This window comes from Macaca fascicularis, chromosome 6 (genome assembly GCF_037993035.2).
Source record: "Macaca fascicularis isolate 582-1 chromosome 6, T2T-MFA8v1.1".
NCBI classification, from domain to species: Eukaryota; Metazoa; Chordata; class Mammalia; order Primates; family Cercopithecidae; genus Macaca; species Macaca fascicularis.
The window spans coordinates 167,032,177-167,050,887 of record NC_088380.1 but is presented as its reverse complement, the minus strand read 5'-3'; the positions used below and the strand labels follow the sequence as shown (position 1 = coordinate 167,050,887).

Genomic DNA, 18,711 nt, shown 5'->3' with positions numbered 1-18,711 from the left:
AATTCAGACCAGACCCTGGGGGAAAAAAGGAATTTGGACTTAGACCTCAGACCCCAAGGCCTTTATTCCTTTATGACCTTGTGTATCTCAAATAGCAAAGCTTTCCCCTGGGAAGGAATGACTGGCTTCCTCTGTCATCCTCTAGGGCCCTGATACTTTATGAGCCTGTGCTTAGTGAAAGCAGATGGGAGATAGCCCAGGAGGGGCTGCCATCCTGGGACTTGCAGGAAAACTTTAATAAGAGTATGGAGGGAGTCGTTGCCTCGCATTCAGTCAGCAGGCAGGCCCTAAGGTCCCATTTCCTGGGACGACCGAGACTCTCGGGAGGCAGCCCTGACCGTCATCCCTCCGCCCCGCCTGTCCTCCAGGAACTGAAGCTGCCCACCTTCCGAGCCCACTCCCCACTCCTGAAGAGCCGCCGGTTCTTCGTGGACATCCTGACCCTGCTGAGCAGCCACTGCCAGCTCTGCCCTGCAGCCCGGCACCTGGCCGTCTACCTGCTGGACCACTTCATGGATCGCTACAATGTCAGCACCTCCAAGCAGCTCTACACCGTGGCTGTCTCCTGCCTCCTGCTTGCAAGTAAGCGAAAACCTACGTCTTCCTCTGCGCTTGTGCGGTCTCCTCCCCCTCAGTGCGCCTGGCTGCTTCCAGATCACTTTACATTTTGAAGATCTTTGCACATCTTATATGTTCATCCTTCACTGAGCGTTTTTTAGCATCAACATTTTTAGATGCAACATTTTTTAGCATCTATAATGTACCAGACCAAGTGATAAGGATGTTAGCAGCTTGTCTCAATTAATCCACACAGTAGCCCTAGGAGACAGATACTGTTAGTGTACCCCACTTTGCAGAAGCACAGAGAGGTGAAGAAGCCGGTTTGGGGCTGCCTGGGTAGTATGTGGCAGATAAGATTTGAGCCCAGAACTGCATGGTGCCAGAACCTGTGCCCTCAACCTCCTGTCTCCTGCTTCCTGGTATGGGGGATCTAAACGTGCTAGGAGGGGAACCCTAGCAACCACTGTTCTTAGAGGTGTTTTGAAATGTGGCTGCTTGATTTGGACCTAAGCAGGACCCATTGTGTGGTCACCAGGCCTGGGCACAGCCCTCTTGGGGTTTGCACCTTCCAAACAGGCCTCACTAAAAACACAGCATAGCTTTGACCATCTGTCTGTCTGCCTTGGTAGGGATTACTGTGTTAATTCGCTGCTACTTGGATGATCTCCTTAAAACACAGTTCTGCCATGCCACCCTGCCATTTAACATCAGCCCATGGTTTACTGGCAGTCAGGATAAAGACCAACCCTTGAGTCCCTGCCTCTTTGACCTGTGCCTTTCTCCTCATCACTTCCTGGGTTCCAGCCACACTGGCCAAGTCCTTTCTTGTCATAGAGCTTTGCACATGCTGTTCCCTCTGCCTGGATTGCTGCTCCTGCCTTCCCGCTGCCCACCTGATTCTGGTTAAACATCACTCAGGCTCTATATCCCTGTGAAAACCTTCCCCCACTGCCGTCAGCAGGTGAGGCCTCCCAAGTATGCAGACCCTCAGCGTCATGTGCTTTAAATTAACAGCTACCCCCCCACCCCCATGGATAGCAGGTTTCAGGGATGGAAAGGAGCTTGGCACATAGTAAGACCTCAAAAATAATTTGTGGAGTCAATGAAACTAATGGTGCTAAGGGTCCCTCAAGAGCCAGGCCTCTCCACTTCTCTAGGTTGCCCTAATGCAGAGGAATGGAATGCCCCAGAGGCCTCAGGCTCAAAGTGGCCAGGTACAATTAGGACATTTCTTTGACATCTGGTATTTTATCCTTGACAGTCAGATTTTACATTCTCCTCTGAGATATGTTTCTGTCCTATTTCATTATTCATTTCCCCTCCCTGCCCCGCCATCCTTCATCCTGCTTGGTGCTGCAGGACTATGGCACCCACCTTCTTCTGTGGCTTTGTCTGCTTTTTGGCAGGCTGCCATAAACCCCGTGGGCACGATCACCCAGTTCCAGAAGCACAGATTTAGAGTTTTCAGAATTCTGTCTCGTTCTCCACGCTGGCATCTTTTACCTGCTGTTGTTCATGATCCCATTGGCTGCTTTAGGCTCACAGCCTCACATTTGGTGATTTTTCTCTACCTTGGGCCGACTGGACTCCCTTGTTACACATGGGAGCCAGTCTTGCTGGGTGTCCAGCCTGTCTCAGCGCCCCAAATCAACGTGCAGCTCCCTTTCATCTGTGGGGCTTGTGAAACACCTCCGGCAGTGGAGGGCACACCGGGCATCATATTTCAAGCAGCACAGGAGAAATTCACGCCACAGCCTTTGGCCTGCTGCTGTCTGTGATCTATGGGCTGCATCAAGGCCTGCTGGGGGCAGGGGACGTATATTTCCATGGGGCCATGGAAGCTCTCCCCGAGCGTCTGTCTGGGGAGCTGGGATGTGAGGCACACACTGGAGACTCCTTTGTGCTGCTGCCGCCTTGGCGGAGGGAGGGGGTGTTTCAGACGGAGAGGCAGACGCCCCCACCCACGTGTCTGAGGGCAGCACAGCCTCGGGCAGCAGGAACGATTTTTTAGGACACCTGCCGTATGCTGCAGAGACCAGAGGGAAGAAAAGTTTCCATGACAGCCTGAAATCCTATTCTTCACTCCTCCCCTCTCCCCGGGCCATTGTGGGCCACGAGGGGCGTCACCTTGCCTCACGAAGTCTAGAGATCTGCTAATTTGGTACAAAAATTCTGAGATAAGAAGAGCTGGGGTTCTTGCCCCCTCACCTGTCAATCTCAGGTTTTTAAATCTGCTTCCAGATAGATAGGAAGGCCGGGCGTGGTGGCTCACGCCTATAATCCCAACACCTTGGGAGGCAGAGGCAGGTGGATCACCTGAGGTCATGAGTTCGAGATCAGCCCAGCCAACATGATGAAACCTTGTCTCTCCTAAAAATACAAAAAAAATTAGCCAGGCTGGGTGGATCACCTGAGGTCAGAAGTTTGAAACCAGCCTGACCAACATGGAGAAACCCCATCTCTACTAAACATACAACATTAGCTGGGCATGGTGGCGCATGCCTGTAATCCCACTCAGGAAGCTGAGGCAGGAGAATCGTTTGAACCAGGGAGGCAGAGGTTGCGGTGAGTTGAGATCGCGCCACTGCATTCCAGCTTGGGCAACAAGAACGAAACTCCATCTCAAAAAAAAAAATTAGCCAGGCGTGATGGGCACCTATAATCCCAGCTACTCAGGAGGCTGAGGCAGGAGAATCGCTTGAACCTGGGAGGGGGAGGTTGCAGTGAGCCGAGATGGCACCACTGTACTCCAGGCTGGGCAACAAGAGCGAAACTCCATCTCAAAAAAAAAAAAACACAAAAACAGACAGGAAGCAGAGATGGGATCTTCTCACCTACCTACAACCCCTTCTGCCCCGTCGAACAGGGCTTAGCCAGGGGCCCGTGTCTGCAGGCCACAGGAGAAGGCAGAAGAAGCGAGAGCATTTCGTCATTCCACGGTGGACGCGTGGCAGACACTCTCTGTCCCTCAGAGTTCATTGTTTGCGTCCCCTGTCTTAACACAGGATAGAACTGTACTATAAATATAGTATAGAGATCACCATACTGTAAATGAAGTTGAGCCTCCCTCTTCTTTAATCTTTCATCTTATGCAGCACCCCTCCTGCAAAGTCTTTTTGTTGTTCCTGTTTTTTAATTAAAAGGATAATTTGACAACACGGGAATCCCATGACTTCAGGTGAGTTGGCTTTGGCAGTGCCCCCGAATCACTGGCATCACAGCGGCTGTGGCTTCCTTCCTTACTGTTCTCTTTCTACATGCTGGACCCCATGCCAGGCACTTTACACACATCACATGGATCCTCACGACCAGTCTATGCGGTCGTGCTGTCACCTGCCTCTTTTATAGGTTCAGAGAGGCCACGAAACTTGCCCAACTTGTAGTGTGGGGTTGTGTGTGTGGTTTTTTTGTTTGTTTGTTTGTGTTTAATGAAGAAAAATACAACCAGGCGCAGTGGCTCATACCTGTAATCCCAGCACTTTGGGAGGCTTATGCGGCAGGCAGATCCCTTGAGGCCAGCAGTTCAAGACCAGCCTGGCCAACATGGAGAAACACTGTCTCTACTAAAAAAAAAAAAAAAAACACAAAAATTAGCTGGGTGTTGGTGGCTCGTGCCTGTAGTCCGAGCTACATGGGAGGCTGAGGCTGGAGAATTGCTTGAGCCCGGGAAGCAGAGGTTTCAGTGAGCTGAGATCATGCCACTGCCCTCCCACCTGGGTGACAGAACAAGACCCTGTCTCAGAAAAGAAAAAAAAAGAGAGAGAGAGAAAATTCATGCCACAACATAAAATTCCGGATTTTAACCATTTTAAAGTGTACAATTGAATGGTGTTTAACACCTTCACACTCTACTTCCAGGACATTTTTATCACCTTAAAAGGAACCTTTGTACTCATTAAGCAGTCACTTGCCTTTTCTTCCTACCGCCCAGTTCTGGCAGCCACTAATCTGCTTTCTGTCTGTATGGATTCGTCTATTCTGGCTGTTTTATATAAAGGGGATTATACAATATGTGACCATTTGTGTCTAGCATTGTTCACTTCATATAGAATTTTGAAGGATCATCCACTTTGCGGCATGTATCAGTACTTCCTTCCTTTTTTTTTTTTTCTTTTCTTTTCTTTTTTTTTTTTTTTTTTGAGATGGAGTTTCGCTCTTATCGCCCAGGCGAGAGTGCAATGGCATGATGTCAGCTCATTGCAACCTCCCAGGTTCAAGCAATTCTCCTGCTTCAGCACCCCCCCACCCCTGGTCCCACCGCCCCGAGTAGCTGAGACTATAGGTGTGTGCCACTACACCCAGCTAATTTTGTATCCTTAATAGAGAGAGGGTTTCACCGTGTTGGCCAGGTTAGTCTCGAACTCCTGACCTCGGGTGATTCACCCACCTTGGCCCCACAAAGCGCTGGGATTACAGGAGTGAGCCACCGCGCCTGGCCTTCATTTCTTTTTATGACTGAATAATATTCCATTGTATATCCCACATTGTGTTTATCCAGCCATCTGTTGATGGATGTTTAGGTTGTGTTCACCTTTTGGCTATTGTGAACAGTGCTGCAGTGAACATTCGGGTACCAGTTATATTTGAACACTGGTTTCGGATTCTTTTGGGTATATGCCTGTGGGCTGGATTACGGGTCGTGTGGTAATTTTATGTTGGAGTTTTTGAAACACCTTGGAGTTTTGCTTTTGCTTGGTGGTTGCTGCCTGGAGATGGCTGCAGTGTTGAGTCTTTGGCCCCAGGGCGTGGACCAGCCTGAGGAGGTGAGGGAGGGTTGGGGAGAAAGCCAGGAGGGCGAGAGGTGAGCTTTTGCTAGGGTAGCTAGGCCTTAACTATAAGACCTTATTATTTTGTACAGGAAGTGTGAGATACATTTTTACTTTTAAAAACCTGAAAGAATTTAGCCAGATGTGGTGGCACATGCTTGTAGTCCCAGCTCCTTGGGAGGCTGAGGTGGGAGGAACTCTTGAGCCCAGGAGGTGGAGGCTGAAGTGAGCTGAGATCTTGACACTGCACTCCAGCCTGGGCAACAGAGCCAGACTCTATCTCAGAACAAACAAACACAAAAAAACTGAAAGGTACAGAAATACCTAGTGCGAAAAATCAGTTTCTCCCCTTTGCTCACAGTCCCACTCCCACAGTTTTGTGTGAATCCTTCCAGACCTCGGCTGGGCACGGTGGCTCACGCCTGTAATCCCAGCACTTTAGGAGGCCGAGGCGGGCGGATCACTTGAGATCAGAAGTTCGAGACCAGCCTGGCCAACATGGTGAAAACCCATCTCTACTAAAAATTCCAAAAGTTAGCCAGGCACGGTAGCACGCACCTGTAATCCCACCTACTCAGGAGGCTCAGGTGGAAGAATTGCTTGAACCTGGGAGGCGGAGGTTGCAGTGAGCCAAGATTGCACCACTGCACTCCAGCCGAGGCGACAGGGCAAGACTCTGTCTCAAAAAAAAAACCCAAAAAACAAAAAATCAAAAACCACAAATCCTTCCAAACCTAGATGTGTTTTCATAATTGGGAAAATAAACTTATTTTCATTTATGGGGGGAAATGAATCATAGATTACACCCCTACACACTACTCAGTGAACGAAACTGCCAGATTCCCTCTCTTCCTTCCTTTTCCATTCTTCCTTTTCCTTCCCCATCTAATTGCAGTTCCATCGTACTTTTTCTTTGCAAACGTCTGTTTTCTTTCACTGTCACTTCCAGACCCTGAGCCTGAGCCTGTCCCTGAGAAAACAAGGTTTCTCATTGGTGAATGGTTTTCCTCTGTCCTCTGAGCCCCTCCTGCCCCTGGCCCACTGCCTGTTGTCTGTGAAAAGCAGTGGAAGGTGAGGCAGATAGATCTGACTCTTACAGTAAAGTTCTGACTTCTGGTTTCTGTAGGTGGGGCCACATCCTGTGCCGACCTTCGTGCTGGCCCCTGTCCTCCTCCGTAGGAGAGAGGAGAGAGAAGTGTCTGGCAGGAGGTGGGGGCATGGCCTTTCTTTCGGGGGGGGGTGGGAAAGCCCCCCTCTCTGGCTGTGGTCCTCCTGCAGAGCAGGGTCCCTTAGCTCTGTGAGTCAGTCATGCTGTGCTGAGCTTACCTGTGAAAAGGCCCATCTCCTTACTATAGATTGTTTTTTTTTTTTGAGGCAAGGTCTCACCCTGTCACCCAGGCTAGAGTGCAGCAGCGTGATCTTGGCTCATCGCAAGCTCTGCCTCCTGGGTTCAAGTGATTCTCGTGCTTCAGCTGGGGATTCAGTAGCCGGGATTACAGGCACATACCACCACATCCGGCTCATTTTTTAAATTTTTAGTAGAGACGGGGTTTCACCATGTTGGCCAGGCTAGTCTTGAACACCTGACCTCAAACAATCTGCCTGCCTCGGCCTCCCAAAGTGCTGGGATTACAAGCATGAACCACCGGACCAGGCCCTTACTATAGATTTTTAAAATTACGGTTATTATACTCACTTGTAAAGTAAGATCCAAAGAATAAAGTAAAAATCCTTTTCCCATCCCACTCTCCAGAGGTAACCCCTGGAAACAGTTTCTTGTGTCTTCTGATTTTGATCTGGTGTATTTTTTTGGAATTGCTCCATGGTTATACAAACACACAGTTGATTCTCATTATTCACAGATTCTGTTCTTGTGAATTTGCCTACTTGCTAAAACTCTTTTGTAGGCCGGGCGTGGTGGCTCACGCCTGTAATCCTAGTACTTTGGGAGGCCGAGGCGAGTGGATCACCTGAGATCAGAAGTTTGAGACCAGCCTGGTCAACATGGGGAAACCCCATCTCTACTTAAAATACAACAAAAATTAGCCGGGTGTGGTGGTGGGCGCCTGTAATCCCAGCTACTCGGGAGGCTGAGGGAGGAGAATGGCGTGAACCCGGGAGGCAGAGGTTGCAGTGAGCCAAGATCACACCACTGCACCACAGCCTGGATGACAGAGCAAGACTCTGTCTCAAAAAAAAACAAAAACAAAAAAATTCTTTTGTAAACCTGGAATCAGTGGCAGTGCTTTTGTGGTGCTTTGCAAACACGCGCAGAGCCGTGTGTCCCACGTGGATTGACCCATACCCTTATTCCAAGCTGAGATCCAGTAAGAAGCACTCTGCCTTCTTCTTTCACCTCTTACGCTGCAAACAAATGTGTTTTTAGTGGACTTAGTGTGACATTTTTCATATTTTTGTGCTTTTTGTTGGTGATTTTGATGTCAACAAGTCTCCAAGAACAGGGTTGAAGTGCTGTCTAGAGCTCCCAAGGTCAAGAAGGCTGTAATATGCCTTTTAGAAAAAAGTCTCTGTTAGAGAAGCTTTGTTCAGGCAGAAGTTATAACGCTGTTGGCCATGAGTTCAATATTAATGAATTAATGTATTAAACAAATACACAACACAAAGTTATAGGCTGATCAGTTGATGAAATGTGATCAGAGGCTTGCAGGAACCTAACCTTGTACCTTCCCCTAGGAGCAGTGATTCAGTATTCACTAATTCAGTGTTCACAATGGCTTTATAGCGCATAACTGACATGAATAACAAAAATTGACTGGATATATTTCCACAGCTGGGTTACTGCTAAAGGTGCTTTCTTCATAGTATGTTAGGGAACCCCTCTTTTTCCATCAGCCCTTGTGGATTTACTTCACTCTTTTTACTGACTGCAAAGTTCTTTGTTTTATAAACACTGTCATTTATGTAAGGATTTCTCTCTTTTTGGACATTTAGGTTGCCATCTGTGTTTTTCACTGCTATACACAATATGACAGTGACTGGCTTTTTCCCTATATCTTTGCAAACTTACATGAGTCTGTCTGTAAGATAAATTCCCAGAGGTGGAATTGTTTTGGTCTACAGGTAGGTACAGTGAAGATTTTGATAAGTTGTGCCAAATTGCCTTACGGAAGTTTTAACTCAACCAACAGCTGATGAGATCCGTTTTCCCTAAATTTAACTTTATTTGTGGGAGGCTTTGGAACTGTTAACATCGGTGGCATAGTGGTAAGCACAGCTGCCTTCTAGAAAAACATTTATTTGACTGATTCTGTACCTAAACAATAAACTATAAAAGAACAAGCAGTGTCTCTTCTCTATCCTGGCCCCTCACCCGTGGCCACTTGGGGCTTTTCTTCTGTGCTGCCAGCCACGAGTGCCTTTGCCCTGCATTTCTCCATTGCCCTGTCCAGGAAGCACAGACAGGGAATCCTTTCCAGACCGATTGCTTTTAGTGCTTATTAAGCCTCATGTCTTAGAGCAGATACCACTAAAAGCTGTTGCCTGCCAGGTACTTGCAGTGGGGCTTCAGGAGATTCTAGGAGAGGCCTGTCTTCCTCCCAGTAAACCAGCATCACTCCCCCTGCATCCTCCATCCCCCACTCACCCCTGCTTTGAGTACTTGGCAACTGTTGCTTCTGAAAAGCAACTTCTTTGACAACAAGGCAGGGGGCGGGATGGGGTCTCCCCATTAGAGATTTCAGAAACTTGAGAGCAGTCTTAATCCTTTTTGGTCGACAAGGATGAACGAATATGCTGCTTCCTAGCCTGGAGAAGTTAAACATATCAGCTCTCCCCAAAGCTGGGAATGCTTGAGATGCCTCCACGGCTCTAAATGTAGGCAGCAGCTGCAAATGGGGCAATATTTCCAGGTGGTCTTTTTCAGGGGTGTATTTCTTTTTTTTTTTTTTTTTTTGAGACGGAGTCTCGCTCTGTCGCCCAGGCTGGAGTGCAGTGGCCGGATCTCAGCTCACTGCAAGCTCCGCCTCCCGGGTTTACGCCATTCTCCTACCTCAGCCTCCCAAGTAGCTGGGGACTACAGGTGCCTGCCAACTCGCCCGGCTAGTTTTTTTGCATTTTTTAGTAGAGACGGGGTTTCACTGTGTTAGCCAGGATGGTCTCGATCTCCTGACCTTGTGATCTGCCCGTCTCGGCCTCCCAAAGTGCTGGGATTACAGGCTTCAGCCACCGCGCCCAGCCTCAGGGGTGTATTTCTGACGAAACATGAGATGTATTGATAGAATTAAACCTAAATCTGCAGGAAACGTGGCAGCGCCCTTGCAGGAGATAATTTAATAGCTCCCTACATCTCATGCAAGAGTGGCCAGGAGGAAACTCCATTTCCTCCCTGCCGTGGGGAGCATTTGAAATGCTTGAGCCTTTCAGTGTCTGAACATTTCAGGAATCAGAACAGGTCTTACATTTGATGTGTGCAATTAAAGTGACTATTGCTTATCTTTCTTCCGAAAGACTGCCATGACATCAGTGGCGCATCTCTAATCAGTGCCATTTGGCTGGTGGCCACGCGGCTCGGGGCAACTGGGAAGGGTGGTCTGTCACATTAGTGAGGGCCATGCTGAGCAAATCTGGGCACGGGGCTCGAATGTCACAGCACAGTGAGCGGAGGACATGGTGATTTTCCATTTCCTGTTCCCATCTCTGTAGACTGGCAGGCTTAGAGCTATTTCAGGGGAGGGATTTTGTGTAAACTCCCTGTCAGACAGCTGGCTGGGCCGGAAACTCTTAAATTGTTCAATTTGCCGTAGCAAGTTTAACACCCAGACCTGTTTGTCCAGGGCCTAACTTTCTGGGCTCTGCATGGATTTTTTTATTTTAATTTTATTTTTATTTTCCGGGAGTGAGGGTTGTATTTCAAGCTGCACGAATTAATTGAACGTGCGGTGTTCAGGAGCCCCTGATCACAGCAGCCCACCCCTCACCACCCAGGCATTTACCTATCAGTTTTGTCGGTTGTGATAGCTAGCACCGGCAGGGCACCTTTGTTTGGTTTTGAAATCCGTTTCAGACTCCAAAGAGATACGTCGACCTGTTCTATCCCATGGTGCTGAGATTAGAGATTATTTTTATGTGTGGAGCATTTGCCTCGATTTTTGAGATTTCCTTCAAGGAGTGTGTGTTGCCTCCCTCCACCTCTGAAATCTTAATTTTAATTACAAGCATTGAGGTGTCTAGACAGGAAAAGTCTCTTCTTTGTCACCGACATGGTGAGGTTTCTGGGACTTTTCTAGGGAAGTCTGACGCCTCCCGACTTGTAGGTTCTTGTACAACAGGTTCATGCTGAGATATTCTTGGACTGGAGCAGACCTACGTTCTGGAACGTTCTCTGGCAGTTATTCTGCTAGCTCTGGCTTCTAGATTCCCAGCAGCAGGGTCTTGCCTTCTGAGGAGTTTAAGGTGTTTTTTTATCAGCAGGAGAGTAACATTTGTTCCTGTAGAAAACCAGAAGATGGGAAAAACTGAAAATAACAAAATAAAAATCACTTGTAATCTCACTACATTCCTCTTTTCTGTAATCGGAACCTGGGGGCAGAGGGTAAATCCTAGCCTCAGTGGTGATGGGATAGTTAATGTTTCTTGAGTGTTTATTTTTATCTTTTTGAGGCAGGATCTCACTCTGTCACTCAGGCTGGAGTGCAGTAGCATGATCACAGCTCCTTGCACCTCAGCCTCCCAGTACCTGGGACCACAGGCGCATGCACACCACCTGGCCCTGCTTTTTTTTTTTTTTTTTTGAGACACTGTCTCACTCTGTCGCCCAGGCTGGAGTGCAGTGGCACAGTCTCGGTTCACCGCAACCTCCGCCTCCCAGGTTCCAACAATTCTTCTGTCTTAGCCTCCCGAGTAGCTGGAACTACAGGCATCCACCACCACACCCAGCTAATTTTTGTATTTTTAGGAGAGACAGGGTTTCAACATATTGGTCAGGCTGGTCTTGAACTCCTGGCCTCAAGTGATCTGCCTGCCCTGGCCTCCCAAAGTGCTGGTATTACAGGCATGAGTCACTGTGCCCAGCCTATATGTCACACAGTGTTCTGAATTTTTTACACAGATTTACCAATTGAATCCTCAAAACAATTCTATAAGGTAGGCTGTAGTTGTATTTTCCCCAAATATCAGAGGAAGAATCCGAGGCCCAGTCAGTTAGGACACTTCCCTAAAAGCATACAGCTAGGATGTAGCTAGTAATGGGGACCCAGGTTGTCACCTTGGGGTTGACTCAGTGGCTCTGAGCCACTGTACAACTATGGCCCTTGTTGTACAGCCAGACCACGTCCTTCCTTGGCTGTGCCAGGAAGACTCAGGTCAGAACACGGAGAGATTGCTGGGAGACTCCTGGGCACGCTTCCTTCTGAGCCAGCAGAGCAGCATTTGTGCTGACGGCGATTGAAACATCAGCCCTCAGGACCAGCTCTTGTATCTGGAAGCGTCTCCCCTCTGAACCTCAAGGGCAGTACCCAAGATGGTCTCTCCTCTTCCTTCCCCCTGCTCCCCGCAGGGGTCAAAACAAAGGATCAGGGTCCCCAGGGCCCACACAGTCAGCACAGCAGCCCCCTGGACCAGGGGTAGCCCCTGGTTAGTTAGGAGTGAGCTTTCTTTAAAGCAGTGACACCAAAACCTTCGTGGCAGGAGAGAGCTGCATAACCCCTATCCTCCATACGAGGACAGAAGCACTTGTGGGACGCCGTCCCCAGATGCCAGCTATACACGTTACAAATGGCCCCCGCCCCGCAGGCCCTGCGTGTAAAGCGGAGCACAAAGGAACCAGGGATTGCCTGAGGCTGCAGTGTGACGTCATCACAGCAGTTTCTCCTTCCTGACACAGGGAAGTCCTCCCAGCAAGAAGGGAAGCCTGTGGGTGACCCAGCTGGCTGAATGCCACCTCTGACCTGGGAGGCATTTTCACAATTTCCTTCTAAAGAAAACAGCCACCCACAACCTCACCATGGTCTCTGTTTTTGTAAAATTGGGCCCAGGAATTGATTCAGCCTGTTAGAAATGGGCTTGCTTTCATTCTTTCATCCACCCGTCCTTCCATCCATTCCTTGATTATTTATCAAGGCCTACTCTGTGCCAGAGACTGGAGATGCAGCCCTGCTCTTGAGAGAGGAAGGAGAGGAAGAGAGCTTTTTCTTTATTTCCTGAGGGAGGAAGGCAGCTCAGCCAGGCAGGGTACCCAGAGCCACCTTCACGCCAGGTCTACCCAGCGGACCTTGGAAGCCCAGGAATGGCTGGTGTTGGAGGCCTGTTTCTCCGGGATGTTTCCTAACTACAAGATCAGAAAGGGGCTAGAAATCTTGGATGCAGCTACAGCAGGTCCTTAAGAGCAGAGTGGGAAGGGGAGGCTACCTGGCCTCCAACCCTTGTGGTCCCCACAGCTTTCTCCCTTCCTTGAGCACCACTGAAGCACTGTCTTACAGATGCAGGATTTCTAGCTTTGTCCCTGGCTTTCTCTCTCCCCCACACCAAATCTCATCCAGAAACCAAACCACCGTCATTGTATCTGTGACTGTCATTTCAGGGCTGGGTCCGAATTGAGCACAAGTTTATAAAGAGCACTGTTCTGAGCACACTAAGCCACCATGTCACCCTCACCACAATTCTATCTACTTGTCTTCTTTCCATTTCACAGATGAGGAAGCACAGGACCAAGAAGTTGTGACTTATCCCAGACCATATGGCTAGTAAGTGGCTGCCACGCTATAGAATCCAGGACAGTCATCAGAGTGTGTGCCCGGCCCGCTGCACTGCCTTACGCAGTAAAAACAGCCTGCCAGAGCGTGGCGTCCTCAGAGTAGTTTCACACCCTCTCCATCAATTGCTCAAAATCTGTCTCCCCTGGTTTCTCAGAAAGACACTTATCTGCTGAGCGTATGAGCAGTGCCTTTTATTGCAAAGAGTAGGAAGCACCTTTCTTGCTTTCAATAACTGCAAGAAGTCAAAGAGGGTTTTTGTTTTTTAAAAAAAGGTCAGGCTGGGGAGCACCTACAGTACAAAAAGTTTCCTGTTAGAGAGCCACTCCTGGCCAGGCGCGGTGGCTCACGCCTGTAATCCCAGCACTTTGAGAGGCCGAGGCGGGCAGATCACGAGGTCAGGAGATCGAGATCATCCTGGCTAACACGGTGAAACCCCGTTTCTACTAAAAATACAAAAAATTAGCCGGGCGTGGTGGTGGGTGCCTGTAGTCCCAGCTACTTGAGAGGCTGAGGCAGGAGAATGGTGTGAACCCGGAAGGAGGAGCTTGCAGTGAGCTGAGATTGCGCCACTGTACTCCAGCCTGGGTGACAGAGCGAGACTCCATCTCGAAAAAAAAAAAAAAAAAAAAAAAGAGAGCCACTCCTTTGACTTAAATGCTATCATTAGAAGAAAACAGTAAGTCCTGTTGATCATGTAGCTCTTTAGTGGAAAGTCTCTGGAATTAAATTTCTAAGTAGCATAAGCAAAGGGGAGATTGAAGTCAAGAGGATTTGTGGAAGGGCCAGACGTCGTGGTGCATGCCTGTAATCCCAGCACTTTGGGAAGCTCAAGTAGGAGGATCGCTGGAGCCCAGGAGTTCAAGACCAGCCTGGGCAACATAGTGAGACGCTATCTCTTCAACAAGTAAACAATTTTTTTAAAATCTTAAAAATTAAGAGTATTTGTGGAGAACAGGGTTAGATGGGGTGAAGCTGAAACTAGCCTGACACCCACATCCATAGGAGTTCCTCCACCTAGATAGATACACTCATTATGGAGCTTGTAGGATTGCATATGTGACTGTATATAAGATTTCCTGCCTATAATGTAGAAAGCTCGGGACTTTGGAATCATTTATTCATTCATTTTTTAAAATACACAAAAGCTATTTGTTATTAATTTTATGCTAGAGGCTGTGCTAGGTGAACAGGATCTATGGTGTTCTACAAGACAGATTTGGTCCCTACCCTCATGGAGCAGACAGACAGACTTTTAAATGCTGCTTTGTCCTTTACCAGCTGGGAGATTGAGGTAACTCGACCTTTCTGAGCTTCTGTTTCCATGTGGGAAACACCCCCAACCTCCCAGGGTTGTTGCCAGAATCAACTGAGAGCATCTGTTAAGGGCATAGCAAGAACAGTTCAGGGACCCCGTAGCCCACCCAACCCTACAGTAAATAGAGGTGTGGTCCAGGGGCTGCCAGCACATTTGATGCCTGCTGTGTGTCAGGCCTGGGATGCAGCAGCAAACCAAGTGCCGAACAAAGCTCTCCGCCCTCCCAGAGATCACATCCTGGTGTGTGGATTCTCTGCCTCTTGCTACCCAGTGGATTCTCTGCCTCTTGCTACCCAACTGGTTGACCTGAGAAAAGTCCCACCCTGGGGAGGGGGGACATCTGGGAAAGGCCTTGGATGCAACACTCACTCCCCTTTCTTCCTCCCTGACGGTGAGCCTGGAAATCACCAGCAGGAGGTCAGAGTTCAAGGTCACAGTCCTGGGGAAAGGAAGCTGTAACGACTCTAGTCCACTCCATGCATTCCAGCACAGCCTGGACTGTGGAGTTGGGTAAGGGTAGGGGAGCCTTTTGTTGGGCTTTTTTCAGCTCCTTTCAGAACCTGTAAGAAAATATGTTTAGCTAACAGGACTTGAGAAGATCCGGGGTCTGGAGTGCAAAGAATACCATGTTCAATAAATAATAGAGCAGCTGCTACCATTTATAGAGCACCTCCCACATGCCCATCCTGTTACCTGGGACGCTTCTTGCGCCCTCCCTAGTGCCCTGTGAGGTGTGGGTTTCCAGGTGATTGCCCAAGATCACACAAATGATACCAGGAGTGAGGATGGGAAACTGGCACTTGAGCCCCTGCCCTGCCACTGCCCCAGGACATTCCTGCCTGTTTCTGGTGGGGACTTCCCCCAGAATCCTGGCTGTCCCTCGTCACACCGGCTCCAAGGCCATAAATAAAGCTGGTAGAAGTTCTCCCTTTTCTGGGGATACTTTTCTCCCCTCCAGGAAGGAAGAATCTGAGGGGGAAAAGCATTAGCATCAGAAAGGTCTCTATTGAGCCTGGCCCTGCCTGGGCTTCCACTCCTGGGATGCTCCGTTGCCAGCAAAGGCTGCAAAGCTGGGAAAAAGCCCTTTCAGCCAGAACTTTCTCTTTCCTCTTCTGTCCTTGCCACCTGACTGCATAGTACTCCCCACAGGCACCTGGGAAGATAGATGTCAGGCCCCACCTGGGAAAAGGCAAGGCCTGGACACCACTGGGCAGTTCTTGATCCCTCTGAGCCGTCAGCCCCATCTTTCCTTTATCACCAGCACCTGCAGGGTAGGCTGGCGGCTGCTGGAGGGGCGTGGGATAGCTATGGGGTCTCAACTTCTGATAAAATTATAGTTCTCATTCTGGGATAAAATGAGGAAGAGATTTTTTAAGAGGAGAGCGGCCATTCTTGTGGAAGAATAACTTTGCCTGTTTTTAAAGGCATTGCATTTCTTTCCCCCCGCCCCGCCCCACCAGACAGAGTCTCGCTCTGTAGCCCAGGCTAGAATGCAGTGGTGCGATCTTGGCTCACGGCAACCTCTGCCTCCGGGGTTCAAGCAGTTCTGCCTCAGCCTCCTGAGTAGCTGGGATTACAGGCATGCACCACCACACCCAGCTGATTTTTGTATTTTAGTAGAGACAGTGTTTCACCATGTTGGCCAGGCTGGGGCATGGCGTTTCTTTTCTTTTCCTTTCTTTTCTTTTTTATTTTCTTTCTTTTCTTTCTTTTCTTTCTTTTCTTTCTTTCTCTTTCTTTCTTTCTTTCTTTCTTTCTGTCTGTCTGTCTGTCTGTCTGTCTGTCTCTCTCTCTCTCTCTTTCTCTCTCTCTCTCTCTCTCTTTCTCTTTTGAGATGGAGTCTCACTCTGTTGCCCAGACTGGAGTGCAGTGGCGCGGTCTTGGCTTACTGCAACCTTTGCCGCCCAGGTTCAAGCGATTCTGCCTCAGCCTCCCGAGTAGCTGGGACACACGCCACCACACCTGGGTAATTTTTTTTTATTTTTTTAGTAGAGATGGGGTTTCACTGTATTGGACAGGCTGGTCTTGAAATTCTGACCTCGTGATCCACCCACTTTGGCCTCCCAAAGTGCTGGGATTATAGGTGTGAGCCACCATGCCTGGCTGGCGTTGCATTTCTTTAGGGAAGAAAAGTAGCCAGCTGTGGCTTTAAAACCTGTTTCTCTTTAGCCAGGAAACTTTGGCCTCATCTCTGAGCCTGGGTTAAGCACCTGAATGTGCAGTGCACCAGGTAGCCCTGAGTGGGTCCGTCAGTAGGCATCTTGCGAGGCGTGAAGGACTTTTGGGGGGATTCATGGGGCACAGTGCAGAACACAGTCTGTCTAGTTGGGGGTGGGCCACACTCGGGGCTGGGCCACAGGAATGAGGCAATGCTGAATTTTTACAGAATCTTGTTCTGTGCTGGTTATCTTTTTGTTTAAGTTTTCGGTTTTTTTTAAAGGCAGTGTAAATGTTAATGATTGTTGGAACTGGGTAATAACATTCAAAGGACTTCATTATAATAACGTTTCTCTGTCTCTTTATGTATATTTAAAATTTTCTAAAATAAAATGGCTTTTTTTTTTTTTTGAGATGGAGTCTTGGTCTGTCGCCCAGGCTGGAGTGCAGTGGCCGAATCTCAGCTCACTGCAAGCTCCGCCTCCTGGGTTCACGCCATTCTCCTGCTTCAGCCTCCCGAGTAGCTGGGACTACAGGCGCTGCTACCACCTCGCCCAGCTAGTTTTTTGTATTTTTTAGTAGAGACAGGGTTTCACTCTGTTAGCCAGGATGGTCTCGATCTCCTGACCTCGTGATCCGCCCATCTCGGCTTCCCAAAGTGCTGGGATTACAGGCTTGAGCCACCGTACCCGGCCAATAAAATGGCTTTTTAAGCAATTAAAAATATTGCTCATCTTGGCCCTAATTCAGAAAAGTCAGGAATCCGGTTTGGTCTACCTTGAGGCTTGATTGCCAGGACAGTAGGTGGAAGATAAGCCAGTCTTCAGAATGGTCACCTTCATAGAGAAAGAAAGTAGAATGTGGTTGCTAAGGACTTGTTTAATGGGGACAGAGTTTCAGCAAGATGAAAAACTTTCTGGAGAGGGATGGTGGTGATGGCTGCCCATCATTGTGAATGTCCGTATAATGCCACTGAACTGTACAGTGAAAAATGGTAAACTGTATATTTATGTGTTCTCACAAGTTTTTTCTAATTCAAAAAAAAAAAAAAGCCGGTCTATAAGCTGGATCCATAGCATTTTGCCACCACGGCCTCATCTGTGGTTAAGCATGTAGGCCACATGGATGGACGCATGATCATCCTCACCTGCCACGAATTGCCCAGGAGCTCTGTGTGCCAGCCTCAGGAAGTGGTGTCAGGAATCAGCCAGCCAGGTGCAGAAAGGAAGGCACATAAGAGGCACCACTTACAGGCACCACCAGCACCACCAACACTAAGGGTACACGTGCATCTGCCTGGCCTCCGGGAGCCAGAGGAAGTGCTTCTGTAGGTTTAGAATGCTTTTTAATCTTTTAAGTATGTTGATAGTGACCAGGCGCAGTGGCTAATGCCTGTAATCCCAACACTTTGGGAGGCCGGGGCGGGCAGATCACTTGAGCCCAGGAATTCGACCAGTCCGGGCTCTACTAAAAATACAAAAATTGGCCAGGCATGGTGGCGTGTGCCTGTATACCTAGCTACTCAGTAGGCTGAGGTGGGAGGGTCACCTGAGTCTAGGAAGTTGAAGATACGGTGAGCCGAGATTGAGCCACTTGCACTCCAGCCTGTGCGACAGGAGTGAGACCCTGTCTCAAAAAAACAAGGAGGTTGATAGGGCTCCTGCTGTTCCAATTTAGGACAATGTGAACATCAAAAAAGAAAAATGTAGATGGAATGATAGGATTTTTAAAACTTCCTTTTCAACCCCCAACCCCCAGTATAATAATTTATTCAGAAAAGGATCATCCATGGATGTAAAGCCATTGAGCCAAAGATTGTTGAGAAACAGGATATTCACAAAGTGTCCCCTCACAGATTACTTATTAATTTCCCAGGGAAGCTGGTACCTTGAACTGGAGCAGTCTTGTATCACCACCTTAATCAAGTGATCTACCGTAGGCTGGTACAAAGTGACGTTGCCTAGGACTCCTGCTGTGGTCCAGTGGGTGAGGACAGAATACTCTCTGTCATTTTCTTGCCTGTACTGTTTGACTTGCATCTAATTGTGAGGAAACAATCAGACAGATCCAGAATGTGGAGCATTTTACAAGACAACTGGCCTAGATTCTCCCAGAGTCAGTGTCATGGAAAACAAACGAAACAAGGGGACTTCAGCGATAATAGACTCCGTGTGTGAACCTAGTTTGGATTCTGGATCCA

General features: G+C 48.6%; 1 protein-coding gene across 9 annotated transcripts in view; it reads left to right on the top strand.

Annotated features, from left to right (window-relative positions):
- Nucleotides 1-18,711, top strand: part of CCNJL (cyclin J like) — a 61,943-nt gene that overhangs the window by 31,083 nt on the left and 12,149 nt on the right. For all 9 annotated transcript variants that reach the window (XM_045394477.3, XM_045394478.3, XM_073994699.1 and 6 more), the window contains one exon: nt 369-582. In XM_045394477.3, coding sequence (XP_045250412.2) covers nt 369-582 — 214 coding nt within the window. The remainder of the gene's footprint in view (nt 1-368; nt 583-18,711) is intronic.